At 35.5% G+C, this 19,666-nt stretch overlaps 2 protein-coding genes across 3 annotated transcripts in view; both read left to right on the top strand.

Moving 5' to 3' along the window:
- ARFGEF2 (ARF guanine nucleotide exchange factor 2) overlaps positions 1–4,690 on the top strand; it is a 48,407-nt gene extending 43,717 nt beyond the window's left edge. For both annotated transcript variants that reach the window (XM_087959289.1, XM_026664999.2), the window contains one exon: positions 332–4,690. In XM_087959289.1, coding sequence (XP_087815415.1) covers positions 332–508 — 177 coding nt within the window. In that variant the 3' untranslated portion in view covers positions 509–4,690. The remainder of the gene's footprint in view (positions 1–331) is intronic.
- Positions 4,691–10,115: 5,425 nt separating this feature from the next.
- The window catches only part of CSE1L (chromosome segregation 1 like), a 28,238-nt gene continuing 18,687 nt past the window's right edge, over positions 10,116–19,666 (top strand). The window contains exons 1-7 of the mRNA XM_026664998.2: positions 10,116–10,236; positions 14,166–14,258; positions 14,924–15,066; positions 15,801–15,902; positions 17,405–17,550; positions 17,688–17,778; positions 18,591–18,698. Coding sequence (XP_026520783.1) covers positions 14,174–14,258; positions 14,924–15,066; positions 15,801–15,902; positions 17,405–17,550; positions 17,688–17,778; positions 18,591–18,698 — 675 coding nt within the window. The 5' untranslated portion in view covers positions 10,116–10,236; positions 14,166–14,173. The remainder of the gene's footprint in view (positions 10,237–14,165; positions 14,259–14,923; positions 15,067–15,800; positions 15,903–17,404; positions 17,551–17,687; positions 17,779–18,590; positions 18,699–19,666) is intronic.

Genomic DNA, 19,666 nt, shown 5'->3' with positions numbered 1-19,666 from the left:
ATTAGGGACAATTTATTTTCACTGTTGAGTTATACTCTTTGAATTGATGGAGTGGTAAAGAAAGAATTAAGGCAAGGGTATTCTAGTGGCAAGGTCAAGGTGTAATGAGACATAGGTTGCAGTTGATAGAATTTTGAGAAATTGCTGCTGAAATATTTTGGTCAAGACCAGTTGAAGATGTGGAGTAGGTTTTACAGAAGCATATTTTTTAAATGTGGATATTGCAATGCCATTCCCTGACTGTGGGAATTGTACCTTCAATTGAACCATACTATTTGGATGAACAGACTTCTATAATTTCTTACTTTTTCTCTCCTTTCTTCCTCCCAAGTTTAAAGCACATGCATCAACATATTACCCCTACTTATGTGAAATAATGCAGTTCGATCTGATCCCAGAACTCCGAGCTGTGCTGAGGAAGTTTTTCCTGCGCATTGGTGTAGTGTTCAGAGTCTGGATTCCTGAAGAACACTTGCGAACAACAGGCACTCAATCCCTTGCATGGTAGTTTTGTGACTGCTGTTTACCAAAGCTTGAATAATGCTCAGTTCACTGAATGAAAGCATAAACAAAGCAAAGAAAAACTGATAGTTCTCCAAAGAAGAAGAAACTTCAATAATGTGAACAGCAGGGTTGTATTGGCCAGTCTGGTATTTCTGAAGGCTCTTTCATTACTACTATAATTCTGGCTGTCCTATAGGAATAGCTGTTCACATTTGACAATTTATTGCAGTAAAATGTCATGTCCTTCTTATCATTCAGCTTGTCTGCTCAAATTGATTTTGCAGTAGTTCCCTCTTAATACCTTCCAGCTGTTTTCTCTTAAGCTGTTGGAAATGATGAATGAAGACCCTTTATATAAGTTTGTGATGCTAGCAAATGTATTAATAAATATTTGTGAAGATGAAAATTCATTTGAAAATTGGCTGGAGCGTTTCTCCACCAAGAATGCCTACAGTTGAAAATGACTTGGTGCTGTCTCTTCTTTCAATACAGATTTGAATGATTTGGTGCTGTCTATTGTGTATATTGTAGCAAGATGGTGACTAGGCAGTAATACATGTAGTCACCCAGTTAAAATCCAAATCTCCCTTATTGCTAATTCTGCCGTACCTTGCAGAATGTAAATGGTAAATCATTTTCAGAGCAGCACTGTATCTTCTCTAGAGCTGATAATTTTTCATCATCTGAAAATTCCCTTGTTACTGGGTTACTATCAATAAAGCAATCTACAAAATGTATTATTCCCAGAAACTGTAGCAATTCACACTGCCTTTTAATTCAATTATTGCATCTCTCATGACTTGAATGTTTAAGAAGTTTGAAAGCTTTGAAAAAATGCTTCTGATTCTTAATCTCTAGTGATTATTAAATACTAAGCAAATGACAAACTCAAATTCTTTGATTAATTTTGAAGTGCACATTGAATAAATCAAAATTTATACTCGTATTTCCCTTTTGGAGTAATGTATAGATTAACCTTTGGGTAGAAACTGTCTATCTTCAATGTATTTTCAGATATTTCTATTTTTGCTGCCGAACTCTGAGTTATGGTTGTTTTAATGGCTTGGTTAATGCTTTATTATTATAAGTTGTATAAGACAGGGAGTCTGGTTCCTATTGGAACCACTTGATTTATTAATATAAATGCACATGTACTTGTGAAAGAAGCCTGCTTTCTGGAGCCAATAGGAAGCAAAGTCACCGTTCCGTACTATTGGTTCTTCTGAATTTGGGTCTAAGGAGGGATTTTAGTATTATAATTATTATAAGACTAAGTCTTACTATTCTTGGCCCAATAAGAAATAGTTTTGTAAGATACGGCAGGCAAATTCTGTATAGTTGTAATAATGTAATGGTTTCTACAAGAGGGCAGGAAGGAGGTAATTTCTGTCCAAATGTATTAAAAATGCAAAAGTATTAAATATACTTTTTCTTCTTATTGGCAAGCATGAACTGTTAGGTGTTAGTGAAGTGGGGAGCAGGGAGACACGGTAGGTGGGTGACTGCAGCCCTAAGGAAAATTCCTGAAAAGGTTCCATCCAAAGTGACAAGTGTGATGAAGAAAGTGAAACTTTTAGCTCTGTAAATTGAGTCTGGCTATTAACATTGTTATCATTGTTACAATTAGGGAAGAGTTATGGCAGGATTTTTTTTCCTAAATACTAGTGTGCTATCTCAAAGAGTTTCAGTAATAAAGCGGTATAAGTTTTACTTTTTTTCTTTTTGCAATTCGTAGATATAAAAAGTTTATGACGTTTTAATTTCTCTACCAAAGACTTTTGTACATAGCAAGTGAAAAATATTGTTTTCTGTGAAATATGTTGGAAAACATATAAACAGTTCATTGGAAAGGATTGTGATAAAACATTAGCTTACTTATTTAGTTATTTATGTTTGCAGTGAAAAGAAGGATTTTCACTGAGTGCGGGGGAAAAAGTTATTTATTTTTATATCCTGTTATTTTAATCCTTGTACTGACCTGAATTCTTCTTTAATTGGACTGCTTTTGCCCATTTCTATAATTTTTATGTCAATATGCAAATACAATGTGGTCTTCATCACTCTCTCTCTCTCTCCCTTGGTTAAATGTTTTCTGTTCAGTTGTGCACCTCTTTGATTTCATTAAAGAAGCATGGCAACACTGCAAGTTATGTTTAGAACCTGAATTAAAAGTGCAATATGCATAGGGTTTAAAATAGTTATCTTCCAAAGTTTTGCAATGTAAAGCACTGTGAAGAAGCTTCTTTTGTGTGATCTTTACTTATAGACAGAATAGTCTGATCATAAAACTTAAACCCTAGACAGTAGCATTAAATTATTCATTTTCTTAGGAAAGCTTTATTTAGCAGCCAACAGTTATATTTTCAAATGGCTAAGACTTTAATTAAAAATATGGGTGGGAATCTAATAACCATGTAATTATCATGAAGGGTAGCACGTGAGTATCTGTGTGTGTGTTTGTATGTGTTTGAAGATGTTCCATAATAGCCTTTCTTTGTGATATTCCTGAAGATTGTGAAGAATGGTAATAATGGTACATGTATTATTTGAATGTGTTTTTGTAATGATTGTGAGCATCAATACTGCTTTGTTTTGGCAATACCAACCTCCATGGACAATCATAGTAATGTTAGGAATATTCTCTAAAATTTTCTATAGTAATTGATTTAAGATCAGATCGAATAGGTTCTGCAGGGTAAACACAATGTTTCTTGTATCACTTCTTTAAACACTCATGAAATTTTGTTTGAGCTGGGCGTATAACACAATTCTATATCATGAATCCAGTGCAAGATGAACTGACACACAATTCCACGTGCAGGCACTTGTTGATCTCTTAGCAATTGTAAACTTTAGACTTGCATGTCACACTATAGTTGCCTCTTCCCCTTCTGATATGACTCTCCCCTTCTTTTGTCAGCATTAAACTTTGCTTTTATTTTATACCTTCAGTAGCAGCAATTGTGATAAACATGAAATAGATTCCTTCTGAATCAAGTTTGCAATCCTGATTCTACCAAATCAGGTTTGCAACACTAATTTAAAATAATAGTTTTGATTACTATTAATTCTGGCCATGGCTAATAGCAGATGAAGTATTAATCTTATCATTTCAGCCAAAGAACAGGAATACATACAGAATAGTAGTAAAAAAATGAGGTAAGAATGTAGAACCCTGCCTCACTTGGTCATTCAACACTTGGTCTTATATGTACTCTTATATTCTAAAATAGTTGGTGCAACATAAGTTAGTGAAGTCACGATGCAAACATTGAATATACTGTGCAAAAAAAGTGTACAGAGCTGTATGTAATCTAATACTTGAAATACTTGGAAGAAATATTTTACAGTAAATGGGCTAGAAAAAAGCCCAGCAGGAGCAACAAAGCCCAGCATCAGCATCGAAGTGACTTCCAAAGTGATTGCTCCCTGGATTATCAGGTGGAGCAAGCATAAAACATGGTTTTATGTTTATATCAGTTAACAGTTTAGGAAGGGGTAGTATTATATATATTCTATAATACCAAGCCCAGTACAAAATTTCCATCCCCCCTATTGTAAATTGAAAATGAAGTTGAAAACCCAGATATTTGAAATCTGCAAATTTGCACATAAGGACCTCTTTTTTAAAAAAAAAAAAGATTGAATAAAAATTTGCTTAAATGCTTGGTGCATTGCATTTTTAAAAAATAATTCACCACTGTTATACTCCCACTGAGGCTAACATAAGCCAGTATAAATTGCCAGTGAAATTTGTCCCTATTAATACATATGTTACAGTTCAATCAAATGGTGTGATGTGATTCTTGGCTTGAAGCAAAGCAAAAGAAAATTTTGATTTGTGAGAGGTGCGGTTCTTTAAATGTCTTGATATTTTTGTCCAGAATATCTCTTTGCAACTTTAAATAAAATATACTTTGTGCAACATGTATGTTTTATCTATATAATGCTTAAAATTAGTTATAAGCTACTTTTTTTCTTAAGAGACCTTCTATTATGAAGTACATTTAATATCATTAAGTTAATGAAAAGCATTCCTTGCCCGATGGATGTATACATTTTTGAGAGAATAGTGTAATTATATACTGTAATACAAAGTTATGTAAAGTTTTTATATAAAATATTATGAAGAATGTTGTATTCCATGCTTTAATCAGGTGGTAAATAAAGTTTAACATCAAACATTTTTTTTGACCTTGTGATTAACAATTTATTTCTACTATTTTTTGTCACCTTGTCAGGGAGTAATGTTAAAGGCTACAGAACAGAGACATAGGGTATATTTCACCCTCAGTATTCAGAACCTCCTTGGACAGATAGTCCTCATTTAAGGACCACTTGGTCAATTACTGTTCAAAGTTATAATAGCGCTGAATGAGAGGGACTTGTGAATGAGAGGGTTCTCATAGTTGGCAATTTGGGTGTTTGGCAACTGGCTTACAATTACGATGTTGCAGTAACCCATGGTCACTTGCTTTTACTGATGATTTCCCACAAGCAAAGACAATGGGAAACTAGCAGGAAGTTGCAAATGATCACATGACATTGCAACCACCCTGGATTTGCATAATAATGGCAAATGGGACTGCTGGAACTGCCTTTGTAAATTGACACAGTCATGTCACATTGCCTTTTATGGCTGCATCATTAGCAATAGTTTTTAGTCCCAATTACTATCAGTAAGTGTAGTGGAATCTCCACCTAGAATTGGGAGAAAGAAATATGAAGAGCTAGCTAGCTTAGAGATATTGCACAGCAGAAAGCAATTGCAGACCTGCCTCTCCCTCCAGAATCCCTGAAATCCTTAGCTGGCTGTTCTCAAGACAATGCAATCAGTCTGGTGAGATTCCTATAAATAGGCAATAAACAGTAAAGAAGCAACTCTGATCAGCTCACAATGTAACTGGTTTCTTTGTATCTAACAGTATGCAAGGGCTACATATTTTGCTGCCAGGATGTGAGGAGCACACCAATTACTGAAAAGAAAGGTTCACATTTGCCACACACAAATATGTAGTTTTGGATCATTTTCCTCAATAAATAAAGGATTAAGTATAATGTTTTTGTTTCATTTGAGTCTCTTTATCTAGTTTTAGGACATGTATGAAAAACATAACACTAGGTTATATTTATACAGAATTATTGAAAATTCAAAACATTACACAAATTTTTATGCAGCACAGTATACTAGAAGAGCACTCTTATAATCTATGGAACCCCCAAAATTGCTGATAATGCTGATAAAAACCTGCAGTTTGGAATCTACTCCTTTATCAGACTTATGAGATACACACTTGGCTTAGTACAACTCAATAGTTTATACCAGTGATCCCCAACCTTTTTTATGCCGCGGCCCGGTACCGGCATCAGCTAGGCGCCGCGGCCCGCCATCTTTTTTTGATGAAAAAGTGCTTCCGGTGACCTCACCGGAAGCACTTTTTCATCAAAAAAGATGGTGGCGCCAGCGCTTCCGGTGAGCTTTTCCGGGTAGAAATGGCTTTCTACCCGGAAAAGCTCACCGGAAGCACTTTTTCATCAAAAAAAGATGGCGGCACCCAGCAAACCAGCGGCCCGGTAGGACTTGTTCCGCGGACCGGTACCAGTCCGCGGACCGGTGGTTGGGGACCCCTGGTTTATACTATTGTAACAGTGATTTTGTAATTCTTTTTTTTTTTTATAAAAGTTTTATTGATTTTAACAACAAATAAAAACACATAAAACATAAAACATAACATAAGAACATCGTCATTCTTCATAAATTTACAGACAGTGTATCGGTTGGTTTATCACTCCTTTTTGTGCATCTATTTCATAGTCATCATAATAATTATGTTACATAATAACTCATATTATCAATCAACAATTATATATCCTAATATCCTTATTAAACAATCATTTGACTATAATTTAACTAATTCATGCTTAAGCGAGATAACTATAATTTAGTTAATTTATAACAAATCGTAAAATCATACCAAATCTATCTTAATATAATATTCTAAAAATATTATCAAAACCAAAATATATATATATTCTATTATTATATTGTTTTATCTAACCATTGATAAAAAAAGATCCCAAACTTCATAGAATTGTTTATCTTCTTGTTCTCTAATTTCAAATGTCAATCTACTCATTTCAGCACATTCCAGTATTTTCTTAATAATTTCTTCCTCTAATGGTATTTTCTCACTCTTCCAATTTCTAGCAAATACAATCCTAGCCGCTGTTAACACATTTACAATCAAATACTTTAAGTTTTTATTAAATGTATCAGGTAAGATTCCCAATAGAAAAATCTCTGGTTTCAAATCTATATGTTTTTTTGTCATTTCTTCCAACCATATGCGAATTCTAGTCCAGTATTTCCTGGCCTCCTCACAAGTCCACCACATATGGTAATATGAGCCAGGGATCTGATGACATTTCCAACACTTTTCGGATTTATTCTTGAACATTCTTGCTATTCTTGTCGGGGGGAAATGCCACCTGTAAAACATCTTATACAAATTTTCTTTATATGCTACTGACATTGTCATTTTATAATTTTGAGACCACAATTTTTGCCATTTTTCTAAATCAATCCCATATCCAAAGTTCTTCCCCCAAACAATCATTGTTTCTTTGACTTGTTCTTCCTCTAATTTAATTTCCAACAAATAACTATATAGTTTTTTAATCACTTTTTCATCAGCACCTGTCAAAATCCCATCTAAATCAGTCAATGTATCATAAAATCCTTCTGTTTTAGAATCTTTAAAATACCTTGAGTGTATTTGCGCATATGAAAACCAATTCATCTTTATATCTTGTTCTTCTAGCTTTTGCATCGTTTTAAGTTCACCCTTTTCATCCAGTATTTCCCCATATCTAACTGTTTGTTAAAAAGGAGGAATTTAAATTGCAAGCCTTTGCGGACGATTTGGTCTTTATTCTGGAAGACCCTCTAGAGACAGCTTTAAAACTACTGGAAAAGATAGAGACGTATGGTGAGATGGCTGGCTTGAAAATAAATAAAGACAAAACAAAGATTCTGACAAAAAATATGTTATTAAGGCAAAGAGAAGAGTTGGCAGACTTATTGAAAATTCAAGTTACGAATAAAGTTAAATACTTGGGGATAATTTTGACGTCAAGATGTACTACACTGAAAGAGAATAATTATATTAAACTTAAACAGCAGATAGCATCTGACTTGAAAAAATGGGAAAATCTACAATTATCTTTGATAGGTAGAATCTCAACAATTAAAATGAATATTTTACCCAGAATTTTATATTTGTTTCAAACAATACCAATTAGGCTTGGTAAAGACTATTTTGATGAATTAAATAAAATGGTGTTGAAGTATATATGGCAAGGTAAGAAAGCGAGAATAAAACTAAAACTTTTACAGGATGCTAGAATTAGAGGAGGATTTGGCCTTCCTAATTGGGAGTTGTATTATCAAGCTGCAAATTTAATGTGGGTTAAAGAATGGATAACGTTAAGAAAGTCTAGATTACTGGCATTGGAAGGACATGATTTATTATTGGGTTGGCATGCTTTTTTATGGTATAAGGGAACTAAATCGCAGGGTTATTTCAGAAGGCACTATATACGGGAATCGTTATGGTTGAATTGGGAGAAAATTAAGAAACAATGTTATTTGAAAATTCCAGTTTGGTTATCAACTATTGAAGCTTTTTCCTATCCCATAATTTATAAGAAGGAACAAACAGTGATTTTGTAATTCTGTGACTGTGTCAGCAATTAGGTTTGAGGGACTGGAGACAGGATGACACTTTACTAAAGCATTAATTGCTTTAATTGATTAATTAAACCAGAATTGCAAGAGTCATAAAAATATGAGAACAGAAGCACCAGCATCAACTTCTGGACTGAAGAAGCTTCTTTGCTTTCAAGTGAAATATTTTCAAGGAAAATACCAAGAAAATCCAGTTGCCTTTTGCAAAAGCACTTTTGGGACAACCATAACCTGGACGATTGAGATTCTCCATAGACAAGTACCAGCTATGTTAGATCATTTCCCCCCAGTATCCAACCTTTCCTTTTTAAGGAAAGATATTGAAAAAGTGATAGGGAATCAATTACAGAGAATCCTAAGGGAAGCATATTAATCTGGATCTTTTTCATTTGGTTCTAGTTGCAGGGCAGTGACCTCCCAAAGGAGATGACTCATGTCTTAAGAGACATCCTGCTTAAATAGTAAGTACTTACTTTGGCTTCTGACCCATTTACAATTCTCCTAAAGCAATCTTTTTCTTACTTCAGTACAGGTGACATGATAACCCCTTGGACTATACAGCAACATGCATTAAGCTTCAGCCAGTAGAAAATGCAGCAACCAGATTATTTTACAATTACTTGCAGGCAGTTCTGGGTTGGATGAAAGCCATCAAAATCGAATGCTGATAAGACTAATAAATCAGTGATTCTTTAGGCTTAGGAACCGGAAAAGTGATCAATTTTAGATGAGTATCTCTCTTTCCAAAATGGTGTAAAGTTAAATGAGCTTTCCTCAATTGCAACCTTCACCTAAGGGTCCCTTTATTAAGAAATTTGTAAGATTATTTTCTTTTCATTTTCCATTAACCATCCCAGTGTGAAGGAAAATAATGTGGTAAGTACAGATAGCCCTTGACTTACAACCACAATTGAGCCCAAAATTTATGTTGCTAAGTGAGACATTTGTTGTAAAGAATTTTGCTTCATTCTACGACTTGACAGTTCAGTGAATCGTTGCAGTTAAGTTAGTCTCACGGTTGTTAAGTGAATCTGGCTTGCCTATTGCTTTTGCTTGTCAGGAAGCAACAAAAGGACACTGCAGTTGTCATAAATGTGAGTCAGTCACCAATTCTCTGACTATGGGGATGCTGCAATGGTTGTAAGTGTGGAAAATGGTCATATAAGTCACTTTTTTCAGGGATGTTGTAACTTTGAGCAGTCACTAGCTGAATTGTTGTAAGTCGAGGACTATGTGTAGTACTTTTTTAGGGGGGGGGAGTGTTTTTACACCAGGCTATGTTAGTGCTTACCTATCGTTCCCCGTGGTCTAATAAGCTGTAAGCCAGCTAACAGGACTGAGTTCCCAGATTTTATTTATTTGGTTTGTCAAGCATGTATGAGAAAACAAGTATAAGTATGAACATAACATATAAACATATAAGTATATATACATATTAAATGAGTACGAATACATGGGAACAGTAGGACAGGGACGGTAGGCACGCTGGTGCGCTTATGCATGCCCCCTTACAGACCTCTTAGGAATGGGATGATTCCTAAGAGGTCTGTAATGTCGGGCTAAAGCGTGGTTGCCAATTTTAAGGACCGGCGTGTAACTCACACCCACCCCACAACATCCACAGGACTCTGAAGGATCGCCCGGCGAGGAAGCACCGGTTTCCTGTCCCTCTGAGGGCCTCAAAATATCCCCCTCAGTTTTCGTCACCCCGCAAAGACCTTCTGGACGTCTCTGCGCTGAAGGGCTCTTGGTCATCCGGACTCATAACTAGCCCGCCCGGAATTGGCTGCCGGTTTGGAAGAGTCGCTTGTGGATTGGCAGCGGCGGGAGGGCGGGGGAAAGCAGGAGCCGCCTCTTGCGTGGTGCCGTCACCACGTCGCCGCCGCTGCTGCCGCCGCCGCCGCGCCGCCTCATCGAGGTTTGAATGTGAAGCTGAGCCCTAGGAGGAATTGCTGCTCGATCGCGCTGTCAGGGGGACCCGTCAGGTAAGGCCAAGCCGTTCAGCGCGATCCGCCATCCTTTGGCATGCGGCTGAGCTTCCCAGGCTTTGGAAGGGAGCGCCGCGGAGAGGAAGGGCAACCGAGGCAAGCCTGTGAGTCTGGGGAGACGGTCGCGAGTGCGGGCCCACGGCCCAGCAGAGAGGGTGGTGCCTCTGAACCTGCGGCGTCTCTCTTGGCCTGCCTCCTTTTGCCTACGCGTGCCCTCGTTGGCTCCTGAGCCTCGCCCGCGGCAAAAGCAGCCTGTTGATTGGCTAGCTTCGCCTGTCACTCGCTCTGGAAACGAGATCGCGTGAATCGAGCACCTCGATCACTGTTCTGTCTCTCACTTTCCAGTTCCCTCCTTTTATCGCCGAGCCTTTCCTCTGGCGTCAACCCGTTGGAGATGGGGCAGGACTTTCAAGGGCGGGGAGGGTCCTCGTCCCCTTAAGGAAACTGTGGTGGGCTTCCCCTCCCCCATTTCCTGAGGCAGCAACGTAGAAGGATGCCAGCCTTGTCCCTCCATCCCCCACCTCCCACCCCCAAGAAGAAAGATGCTCTGTGGGCTCCTTCTCGGGTAAAAACAGCAAAATCCTGTTGCAGGCGTTGAAGAAGGAAATACCCTGCACTGGGCAAAAGCTATTTTTGTTTGGGGCTAATATGGAGGATGAAAGCTCCTCGCCCATATCCTCTTTGCAGCAGCATTCACTGTATTTGGATTTGTTCAAATGGGGAGGAGAGAATTGTTGTAGCCGCTTGGTGAGGTCCTGGTAGAGGGAAGATTTCAATCAGATCCAATTAATTCAATGGGTATGAATGATTACTTGGAAATAAGCTTTATCTACTCTACAGCAACATTGCAGCTTGCTTGCAAAAAGATGGTTGGGATACTTGGTTTATTGACGTAACATTCTTTTCCCACCTTTTCCCTCCTCCTCCTCCAAGCCCATTTTTCCGAGGGGGGCACACCCAACTATTCTGAATGGTATCCCTTCTGTTTTGATCCCTTCTTTCCAGTTGAAACATAGTTTACTAATTTGTAATTTCATTTATGCATGTTCTTTTTTTTTTTTGCTGCTTCTGCTTCTCTAGTGTTCCCATCAAGGTTTAAATGAATTGGTCCTCTTTGGGAAGGGTTTTGAATTGCAATGAGCTTTCAAAAACAGTAAATCATAGGCCTGTCACTATCATAGGGCTAAAATAGGGGGATATTTTATGCATAAGCTTAAGTTGACTTATATATTCCTCCTTTGTAAAAAGAACCGTGTGCCTAATAATGAGAAATTGTTTTTAAAAATTAATGTTAAAAAATACATAAAAAGGCAGTGATTCCAAATTGAGATATTAAATAGCTATCAACCAAAGATTCAAGATTTTTCCAAGTTATACCTACGGGGAAGTTCATATACTTTTTAAAAAAATTAAAGCTGTTCTTAAATGTGATCACAGCCAAAACCTGTCACAACAAAATCATGGAACAGAGTGTTAGCATACTTTGAAGGATGAGTCTATGAAAGTCCTGTTGATATAAAACAATTCAATAATTATCTGAAATGAACATAGAGTTGTGAAGAACAGATTTTGAAAAACCTTTTTTCATGTTTTTGATTGGGCATCTTCCTGAGATAATTGATAGTTTGTCTATCAACAACATTTCCTTGGAGTATTCCATGTCAAGTCTAATTAGTAATAAGTATAAATTGGGTGACATGATAATTAAGTAGATCGCTTGAAACTATGCCAAGAGTTCTTATTTATAATGGTCCATGATCAAATTGAGAATGGCACAAGAATCTGTCCTGGACCCTATAATCTTCTGCACATTTTTAATGAGTTAAATCAGAGAGGGAAGGAATATTTAACAAATTTGCAGATGCACAAATTTATGTAGTTAAGGAGAAATAAAAATGCAAAATAATATTAATAGGTTGTAGAAGTATCTTAATGTTACAATAAATATAACAGATACAATAATAGTTGGTTGCAAATTGAATATGAGCCAGTAGAGTAAAAACTGCAAAGAAAGGCAAGGATAATTTTACACTACATCAGCATATACTTTTTTAAATCATGAGACCTAACTACTTTATTCTTCCTGCATCCTCAAACTTCACTTAAAGTGTTATAAATAGTTCTGTCAATAAAGAAATTGAAAACAGGTAACAAGAAGATCAACAGAGATCATTAGAGGGTTAAAAATGTTCAGAAGGAACTACTGTAAGTATCTTTAGCTTTGAAAAAAGACACCTGTTAAGATGCAATAGCACTCACGTGAAAAGATGCCACATAGAAGGTCAAGTCCTGTTTTGTATCATTGCAGACCTAAATAATAGATATAAATTACAGAAAGGCAGATTCCAGCTTCTTCATAGAGCAATTAACTGGAAAGATGTAGATTTTCCTTCCATATTCAAGTAGATTCTAGAGAGACATTCATGTTTGTCTTTAGCTTGACTTCCCAGACTGGAGGCCTGGGAAGGAGGTCTGGGAAAGATAGCCCAAATGCTTCCTTCCAATCTTTAGTTCTAATCAGAAATAGATAACCTAATGCAATAAAGAATAAATAGATAGGATCTGAAACTTGGTTTTAAAAATACAGCTTAAGTGTGATTCAGTAGAGTTTTCTGTACCATGAAAAACTTGGAAAAATTGAAACAGCTTGAACTGAAAACAACCAGTGTGTGTATTTAAAATGAAACAATTTCAATAAGGTCATGATGAATCTCAGTCCTTCAGGATAAGCAAGGCCAGGAAATAGGAACAGCAGGGATTTCAGGTACATCTTTATTGTAGGATACAGTAATAGACTCTTGAAAGCCTGTTAGAATTTTTTGCTACTGTGTTTTATATCAGTTTCAAAATAAAGAGGATCATCATCTACTAGACCTATTAAATTGTACTACTCTTGGAAGAAACATTGAAAATGATGTAGGAAGAATGCAAAATTTATTATATTTGGTACTATTTTGAGATCACACTTTCCAACCTAATGTAGGCAAGATTTAACTAGGTTAAACAAGGTTTTTGCTTATGCACCTTTAATTTCACCACAATATGTATTTTTCATATTTCTTCCAAAGAATTGGGGGCATTTTCCAAGCAGATATGAGGCACAATTAATAGAAACAATGGAATAATGAGAGCATCAGGAACCTGAAATCTGGTCTATAATATTGGATGTTACTGAAATCTTAGTCCACATGATATGAGATCATGGAAATTATAATTTACATGTCAAGAAATCTATTGCACTATTTTTGTGTATGTTTTTATTCACAATTATAGGTTGTGTTTACTATTGGCTAGGAGACCATACAATGACATGTGTATAAGTGTGCTTTTACTGATAGGACATTTGTCAGTTTAAATATCCTATGTCAGCATTCCAAGTTACAACTTCCAAACTAAAAGACCCCGAGACTGTCATCTTTTCAAAGATCCGTTTTATTCGAGATGTTATATGGCACATCTGAGGAAAACCCGAATCTGAGATTTCCGGGTTTTCCCTAGCCCAAAGAGAACCCAAAATCCAACCCCTGCACCCAATAGTTCATCACATGGTCCAATCATTACTTGGTTCCAACTGGAGACTATCCCCAGGCATTCCCCTCCAGGAGTAGAGTAACATGTCCTGACTTTCTGAGAAAGGAATGTTATTGTGGCTAATCTTCCACCACTCCTTGAAATCCCACTCCCAAAATTCCCAGGCACAGAATGTGGAAGCCCAGAAGCTTCAAAGAAAAATGGCTTCCAAGCTGACATCCTAATTGAGAGCAAAAAGAAAACTGATTTGAATTTCCATCAGTGTGCACTCTGTTGCCAAAAAGATATTTTTTAATACATACTGTAGTGTTTGTTTTGTTGAGAATAAAGTTGGTCCTTATTTTTCTTAATATACAGTATTAACAGTTACTGAACACTGTTTTGTTAACTTTTAGGTTTGGTAATGGAGCTGAGTGATGCCAATTTGCAGACTTTAACAGAATACTTAAAGAAGACGCTAGACCCTGATCCTGCCATAAGGCGTCCTGGTAAACAGTTTAAAAATTAAGAATGTGAATAAAAAACTTGAGACTAAATGGCAGCCTGTGCCATTACATTAAACATTAAATGGCAGCCTGTGATAATTTAGAGCACAATATTAGCTAGGTAGTTGAATTCTCACATTACTTTTTGAAAATTTGAGTTCATTGAGTTCAGAAAGGTGCTGTCCTGTACTTCAGTACATCCCCTATAATAAACTCTCATAATCGATATCACTTTTGTTTCTTACTCATAATTATATTCAGATTTTTTAAACTATTATATGGATATAATTTCTTCAAAGGCATATAACTTCTTTACATATGAAGACACTTCATTGTGCTTCTGTATACTGTTAAAAATCACTAGTACAGTGATGGATGTGTATCTATTTAATTCCTAGTCAGTGATTTTGAGCACTATAAGTCCATAAGAGATGTCTTTTCAAAATATAATATTTGGAGTATAAAATCTAAGAACACCATCTTCATCTGTGCTTAGCAGCTACTGTACATTTGGAAATATTTAATAGTTGCAGGATGACAACTGTACAGTCAATATAAAAATATTGATTTCAATTTATTATCCCTATCTAGTCTTTTTATTTCTTTTTGATGTTAAATAATAGGAGTTTGAAAGTAATAAAACTATAAACTATATATTTTTCTTACAGCGGAAAAATTCCTTGAATCTGTTGAAGGAAGTCAGAATTATCCACTGCTGCTCTTAACACTATTGGAAAAATCACAAGATAATGTCATAAAAGTTTGTGCTTCTGTCACATTCAAGAATTATATTAAAAGAAACTGGAGAATTGTACGTATTTTAACTAATAAAATTTTATTATCTATTAAATATTAATATGTTAAACATATATGTTTATTATACCCCATATTGGTTGTTAGGATTCTGTAAAGGACTTATAGGAAATCCAGTAGGTTTGGTGCTTCATACTGAAAGTATGAATCAGTTTTACCCTTGCATCTGAGAACAATAACTACATAAATATCTCCCTTATACATAAATCCATATGCAAATTAAAATTGATTATATGATCATGCATTCAAAATTTGCTTGATTTCCCAGATTCCATGGCTAATGCAGAAGTCTTCACTTAGCAGGTAGCAGAAGCATAAGTGGCAAAAATAAATTGTCTAGTCCTTTTCTTCCTTTAGAAATTGTCTAGTCCTTTTCCTCCTCCTTTCCTAACTAGAGTGAAACTAGAGTGAAAGGGCTAATAGTTTAACTCCTACAATTTTAAGTTTTCAAGAAAGTAGAGAAGCCGCCAGTAGATGAAGAATATGGACCAGAGATTTGCAACTTTGATTTGGAGGGTATTATATAATTAGGATTGAACTTTAATTTTATAACTGTTTCAGATTTTGCAGCAACTAATGTTAATTCAAAATTATATCTCTCTATCCTGACTTTATTATTAATTAGGGATATAGGGATAGTATTTGTTTCCTATTTATCCTCTTTATGAAGCAAACAACTTAGCAGTGTCTAGAAAAGGCATGGCCTTAAATTAATTAATACTTTGTTTGTAGATTGAAGATGAACCAGATAAAATATGTGAAACTGACCGGATAGCTATTAAAGCCAACATCGTACACCTTATGCTTAGCAGCCCAGAACAAATTCAGAAACAGGTAAGGCAACTAAAAATGGAAGACTGTCTATTGTTTTGCAGGGAGATTGATTTGTTACAAAAGGATTTTAAGGAATACTAGAGGTATCAAAGGACATGTAGTTCAAGTATGTAAAGACCAAGAATATTAAAGAGCAGTCATATATGTATTAAATATATTTAAGTCACATTGATAGTGTTTTTCTGTTGTACTTAAAAATAGTGATAACATTGGCTCATCTAACCTGTTTGAAGCATGCTATGAATAGTTGATAATGACGAATACTCCAAAGCCTAAATCAATAAGTGTCATATTCTATGGCTTAGACGTAGAAAGCCATTGAGAAAAAAAGATGATAGTTATATTATAATGACAGTTTTAATAATTTTGAAAGGACATTTATTTCTATTCAGTGCATGATTATCAGAGGAGCATGCAAATTTACAAAATAAAATTGAAATAAGGCAAGATTACGCAGTGGCTCTTTCTTAAGAGTAACAACTTCCTCATCAAACATTTCTCATTGGAGATGAAATAGAATCTTCATTGTCATTCCACATTTGTTGTTTTTCTCTACTCAGTACTGACAAATTAATGGCCTCCGTATTAAAGATGTCATGTAATACTAAAGATACATGTCACTGCAGAATAAAGATTTATAAGACAAGTTTAGAACCAGGTAATAATAAGACATTGTATGAAAATTCCACCATTTTTTAATCTAAGTGGTTTTTTTTTTTTTTAATTTCCATATGTAGTATCTTTCCCTAGCTTTGTATAGTAAAAGTGGTATTGTTTTAGTTAAAATAATATGTGCACAGTTGAAAACAGAAACTTGTCATCCTCTCTTAATGACCCCATAATCTCTTATGGAGTGGAGTCTGGACAACTGAGTGGAACTTAGTGTTTACTGGCTGGATACCTTTATTTGTCACCAATGCGGAGTTTTTTGCAGCAGGTATATTCTCAGTGTGCCCAAAGAGAGAAATATCTGCCTGTACCTAGGATCAAACTCACACCCTGCTGGTTGTGAGGTGAGAACTCCACCTCTAGGCCACTGCACATGCGCGTACACACACACACACTTATATGACCATCTACTTGACGTATTAATCAATGTGCCATAACACTTTTAAAAGATATAATTATAGCAATGAAATATAATACAATATAAGGAAACATTTTGTGCTAAAGGCAGTTCAAATAATCAATGACGGTCACTTAAGATAGTCTCCAAAAACCCCTGATCCAATATCCAGGAGAAGAATCAAGCTGTTTTAACAGCTTTTTGAAAGGCAGACAGATGAGCTCCTCAACTTCCTCCAGCAGTGTGTGCTGGCTATCTCTTCTGCAGCCTGATGTCATGACCAAGATCTAAAGAAAGAAAGAAGTAGACACATGCTTATTGTTTTCAGCTACAGTGTGTAATTGGGTTCTTTATTCTAAACAAGATTCTGCATTCCATTTAGTTAAAGCAGCTATTTATCCCTTTTCAGATATCTATATTTATTCTCTTTTTGTAGTTAAGTGATGCTATTAGCATAATTGGTAGAGAAGACTTTCCTCAGAAATGGCCTGACCTGCTAACAGAAATGGTAAATCGCTTTCAGAGTGGTGACTTCCATGTTATTAACGGAGTTCTTCGTACCGCGCACTCTCTGTTCAAAAGGTATGGGACAGGGCTCTTACTCTCCTATTCTTGTTTGCAAGTAAAATTGCTCTGTTGTGCAGTAATTGGGTTTTGATTGACTTTCAGTGTGGTTTACCAACTTTTGAAAATTGCTTGAATTTTCTTTTCTTTGTTAGGTATCGACATGAGTTTAAATCAAACGAACTGTGGACAGAGATCAAACTTGTCCTTGATGCATTTGCGCTACCTTTGACCAATCTCTTTAAGGTACAGTTTTGTTTTGACATTTGCATCTCTGCAAAAACACTTTCATCTTCAGAGTGCACTTTAAATATACGTTGAGTGCCGCGAGGTTGTAATTTCTGCATTACTAGTTCAAATGTTAACTTCCTAGGAAAATTAATAACAAAAATACTACTAATTAAAAAAATTTAAATCTAGATAGATAGATAGATAGATTTATTGGTAAAGTGTGATTGGACACACAAGGAATTTGTCTTGGTGCAAATGCTCTCGGTGTACATAAAAGAAAAGATACATTCATCAAGAGTCAAGAATCATAAGGTACAACACTTAATAGTCATAGGGTACAATAAGCAATCAAACCATACTAGGAAACAATATAAGTTGTAAGGATACAAGCGACAAAGTTACGGTCATACAATCACCAGTGGGAAGGGATGGGTGATAGGGAATGATGAGAAGGTTAATAGTAATAGTAGTGCAGACTTTGTAAATAGTTGGACAATGTTGAGGGAATTATTTGTTTAGCAGAATGATGGTGCTTGGAAAAAAACTGTCCTTGTGTCTAATTGTTGTGGGGTGCAGTGCTCTATAGCGTCATTTTCAGGGTAGGAGTTGAAACAGTTTATGTACAGGATGTGAGGGGTCTGTAAATATTTTCACAGCCCTCTTTTTGACTTGTGCATTGTTTTTTTAAAGTAGATAGCACTGTTAATATTCAGACTTTTGATGGCAGTGCCTGTGATTGTTTTGCTTATTTTTTAAAATATCTTATTTTTGCATTTTAATAGAAAGGAAGCAAAAACATTGCTTATCATTTATCTTTATTTTTCTAGGCCACCATTGAACTTTGTAGTACTCATGCAAACGATGCCAGTGCTTTGAAAGTTCTGTTCTCCTCTCTGATTCTTATTGCTAAGTTGTTCTACAGTTTAAATTTTCAAGTAAGCCACCTTTATATTTTCAAGTTAATAATACTGATCTATCTATATTGGCATAGAATTCAAGCAGTTACAGTTGATAAATATCTTAGTGATGCTAATCTTAAAACTTCATTGATTTTTGAGGTAATGAAATGTTTTAAAACAATCTGGATAAAGGTGAATGCTGTATAAATTACATGGACAAATGAAGAATAGTGTGTATATCACCTTTTAATATAATAAATAAGTTTGCATTTTTACATTTAGTTTCTCCTCCGATTCATTTCAGTAAGAACAAGCCTGATCAAAATTTGTGTCAGAAGAGCAAAGAGAAGAATTATAATGGATGTTAATAGTCCGGATATCAAATTCAGAAATAGTAGATGGACTATTCATATATTCATCTATAATGAAGTCAAGACAAAGGCCACTATTTTCCAAGTTTGCATAATTTCATGCTCACTGCCCTTAATTTAGGGGGTGTCTTTTGAACAAAAATGATTTGTTAAAATATGTTTCTGATCCATTCTGTATTGGAACTGATAATCATGAAAGAAAACAATATACAATGATTCCATTTGCATTTCTGAGAGGCCTTGAATTTCACCAAAAATGTCTATAATATTAAAAAAAATAACATAGCATAAAGAATAACAATAGCCTAGTGCTGTACAGTTATACCTCGATACTCAGCTGCTTTAAAACTTGTCAAATTCTATGCAAAACTCTATGCATTTTAACACAAAAATTTTGTCCCAGTGCTTGTTGTTTGTTTGTTACCCGATGCACAAGCTAGAACTTGTCATCATCAGCTGCCCCATGACTTGTTAGCCTTTCCGGCTGAAACAAGGGTCACGTGTTAAGTCACATGGTTTGTTTGGTACTCATGATTTTTAATGCTCTTTTAGTACTTGCCTTTTACTGAGTGAAGCTGGAAATTAATAAGTGTTCTGAATGATTAGATAAGATACCAGAATGCAGCTCCTCTG

The sequence above is a fragment of the Notechis scutatus genome, chromosome 3 (assembly GCF_049901735.1).
Source record: "Notechis scutatus isolate UNSWTSFEM ecotype Mainland chromosome 3, rNotScu1.2, whole genome shotgun sequence".
Classification (NCBI taxonomy): domain Eukaryota; kingdom Metazoa; phylum Chordata; class Lepidosauria; order Squamata; family Elapidae; genus Notechis; species Notechis scutatus.
Note: the sequence above shows the minus strand (reverse complement) of the source record. Positions and strands in the feature narration are given on the sequence as shown.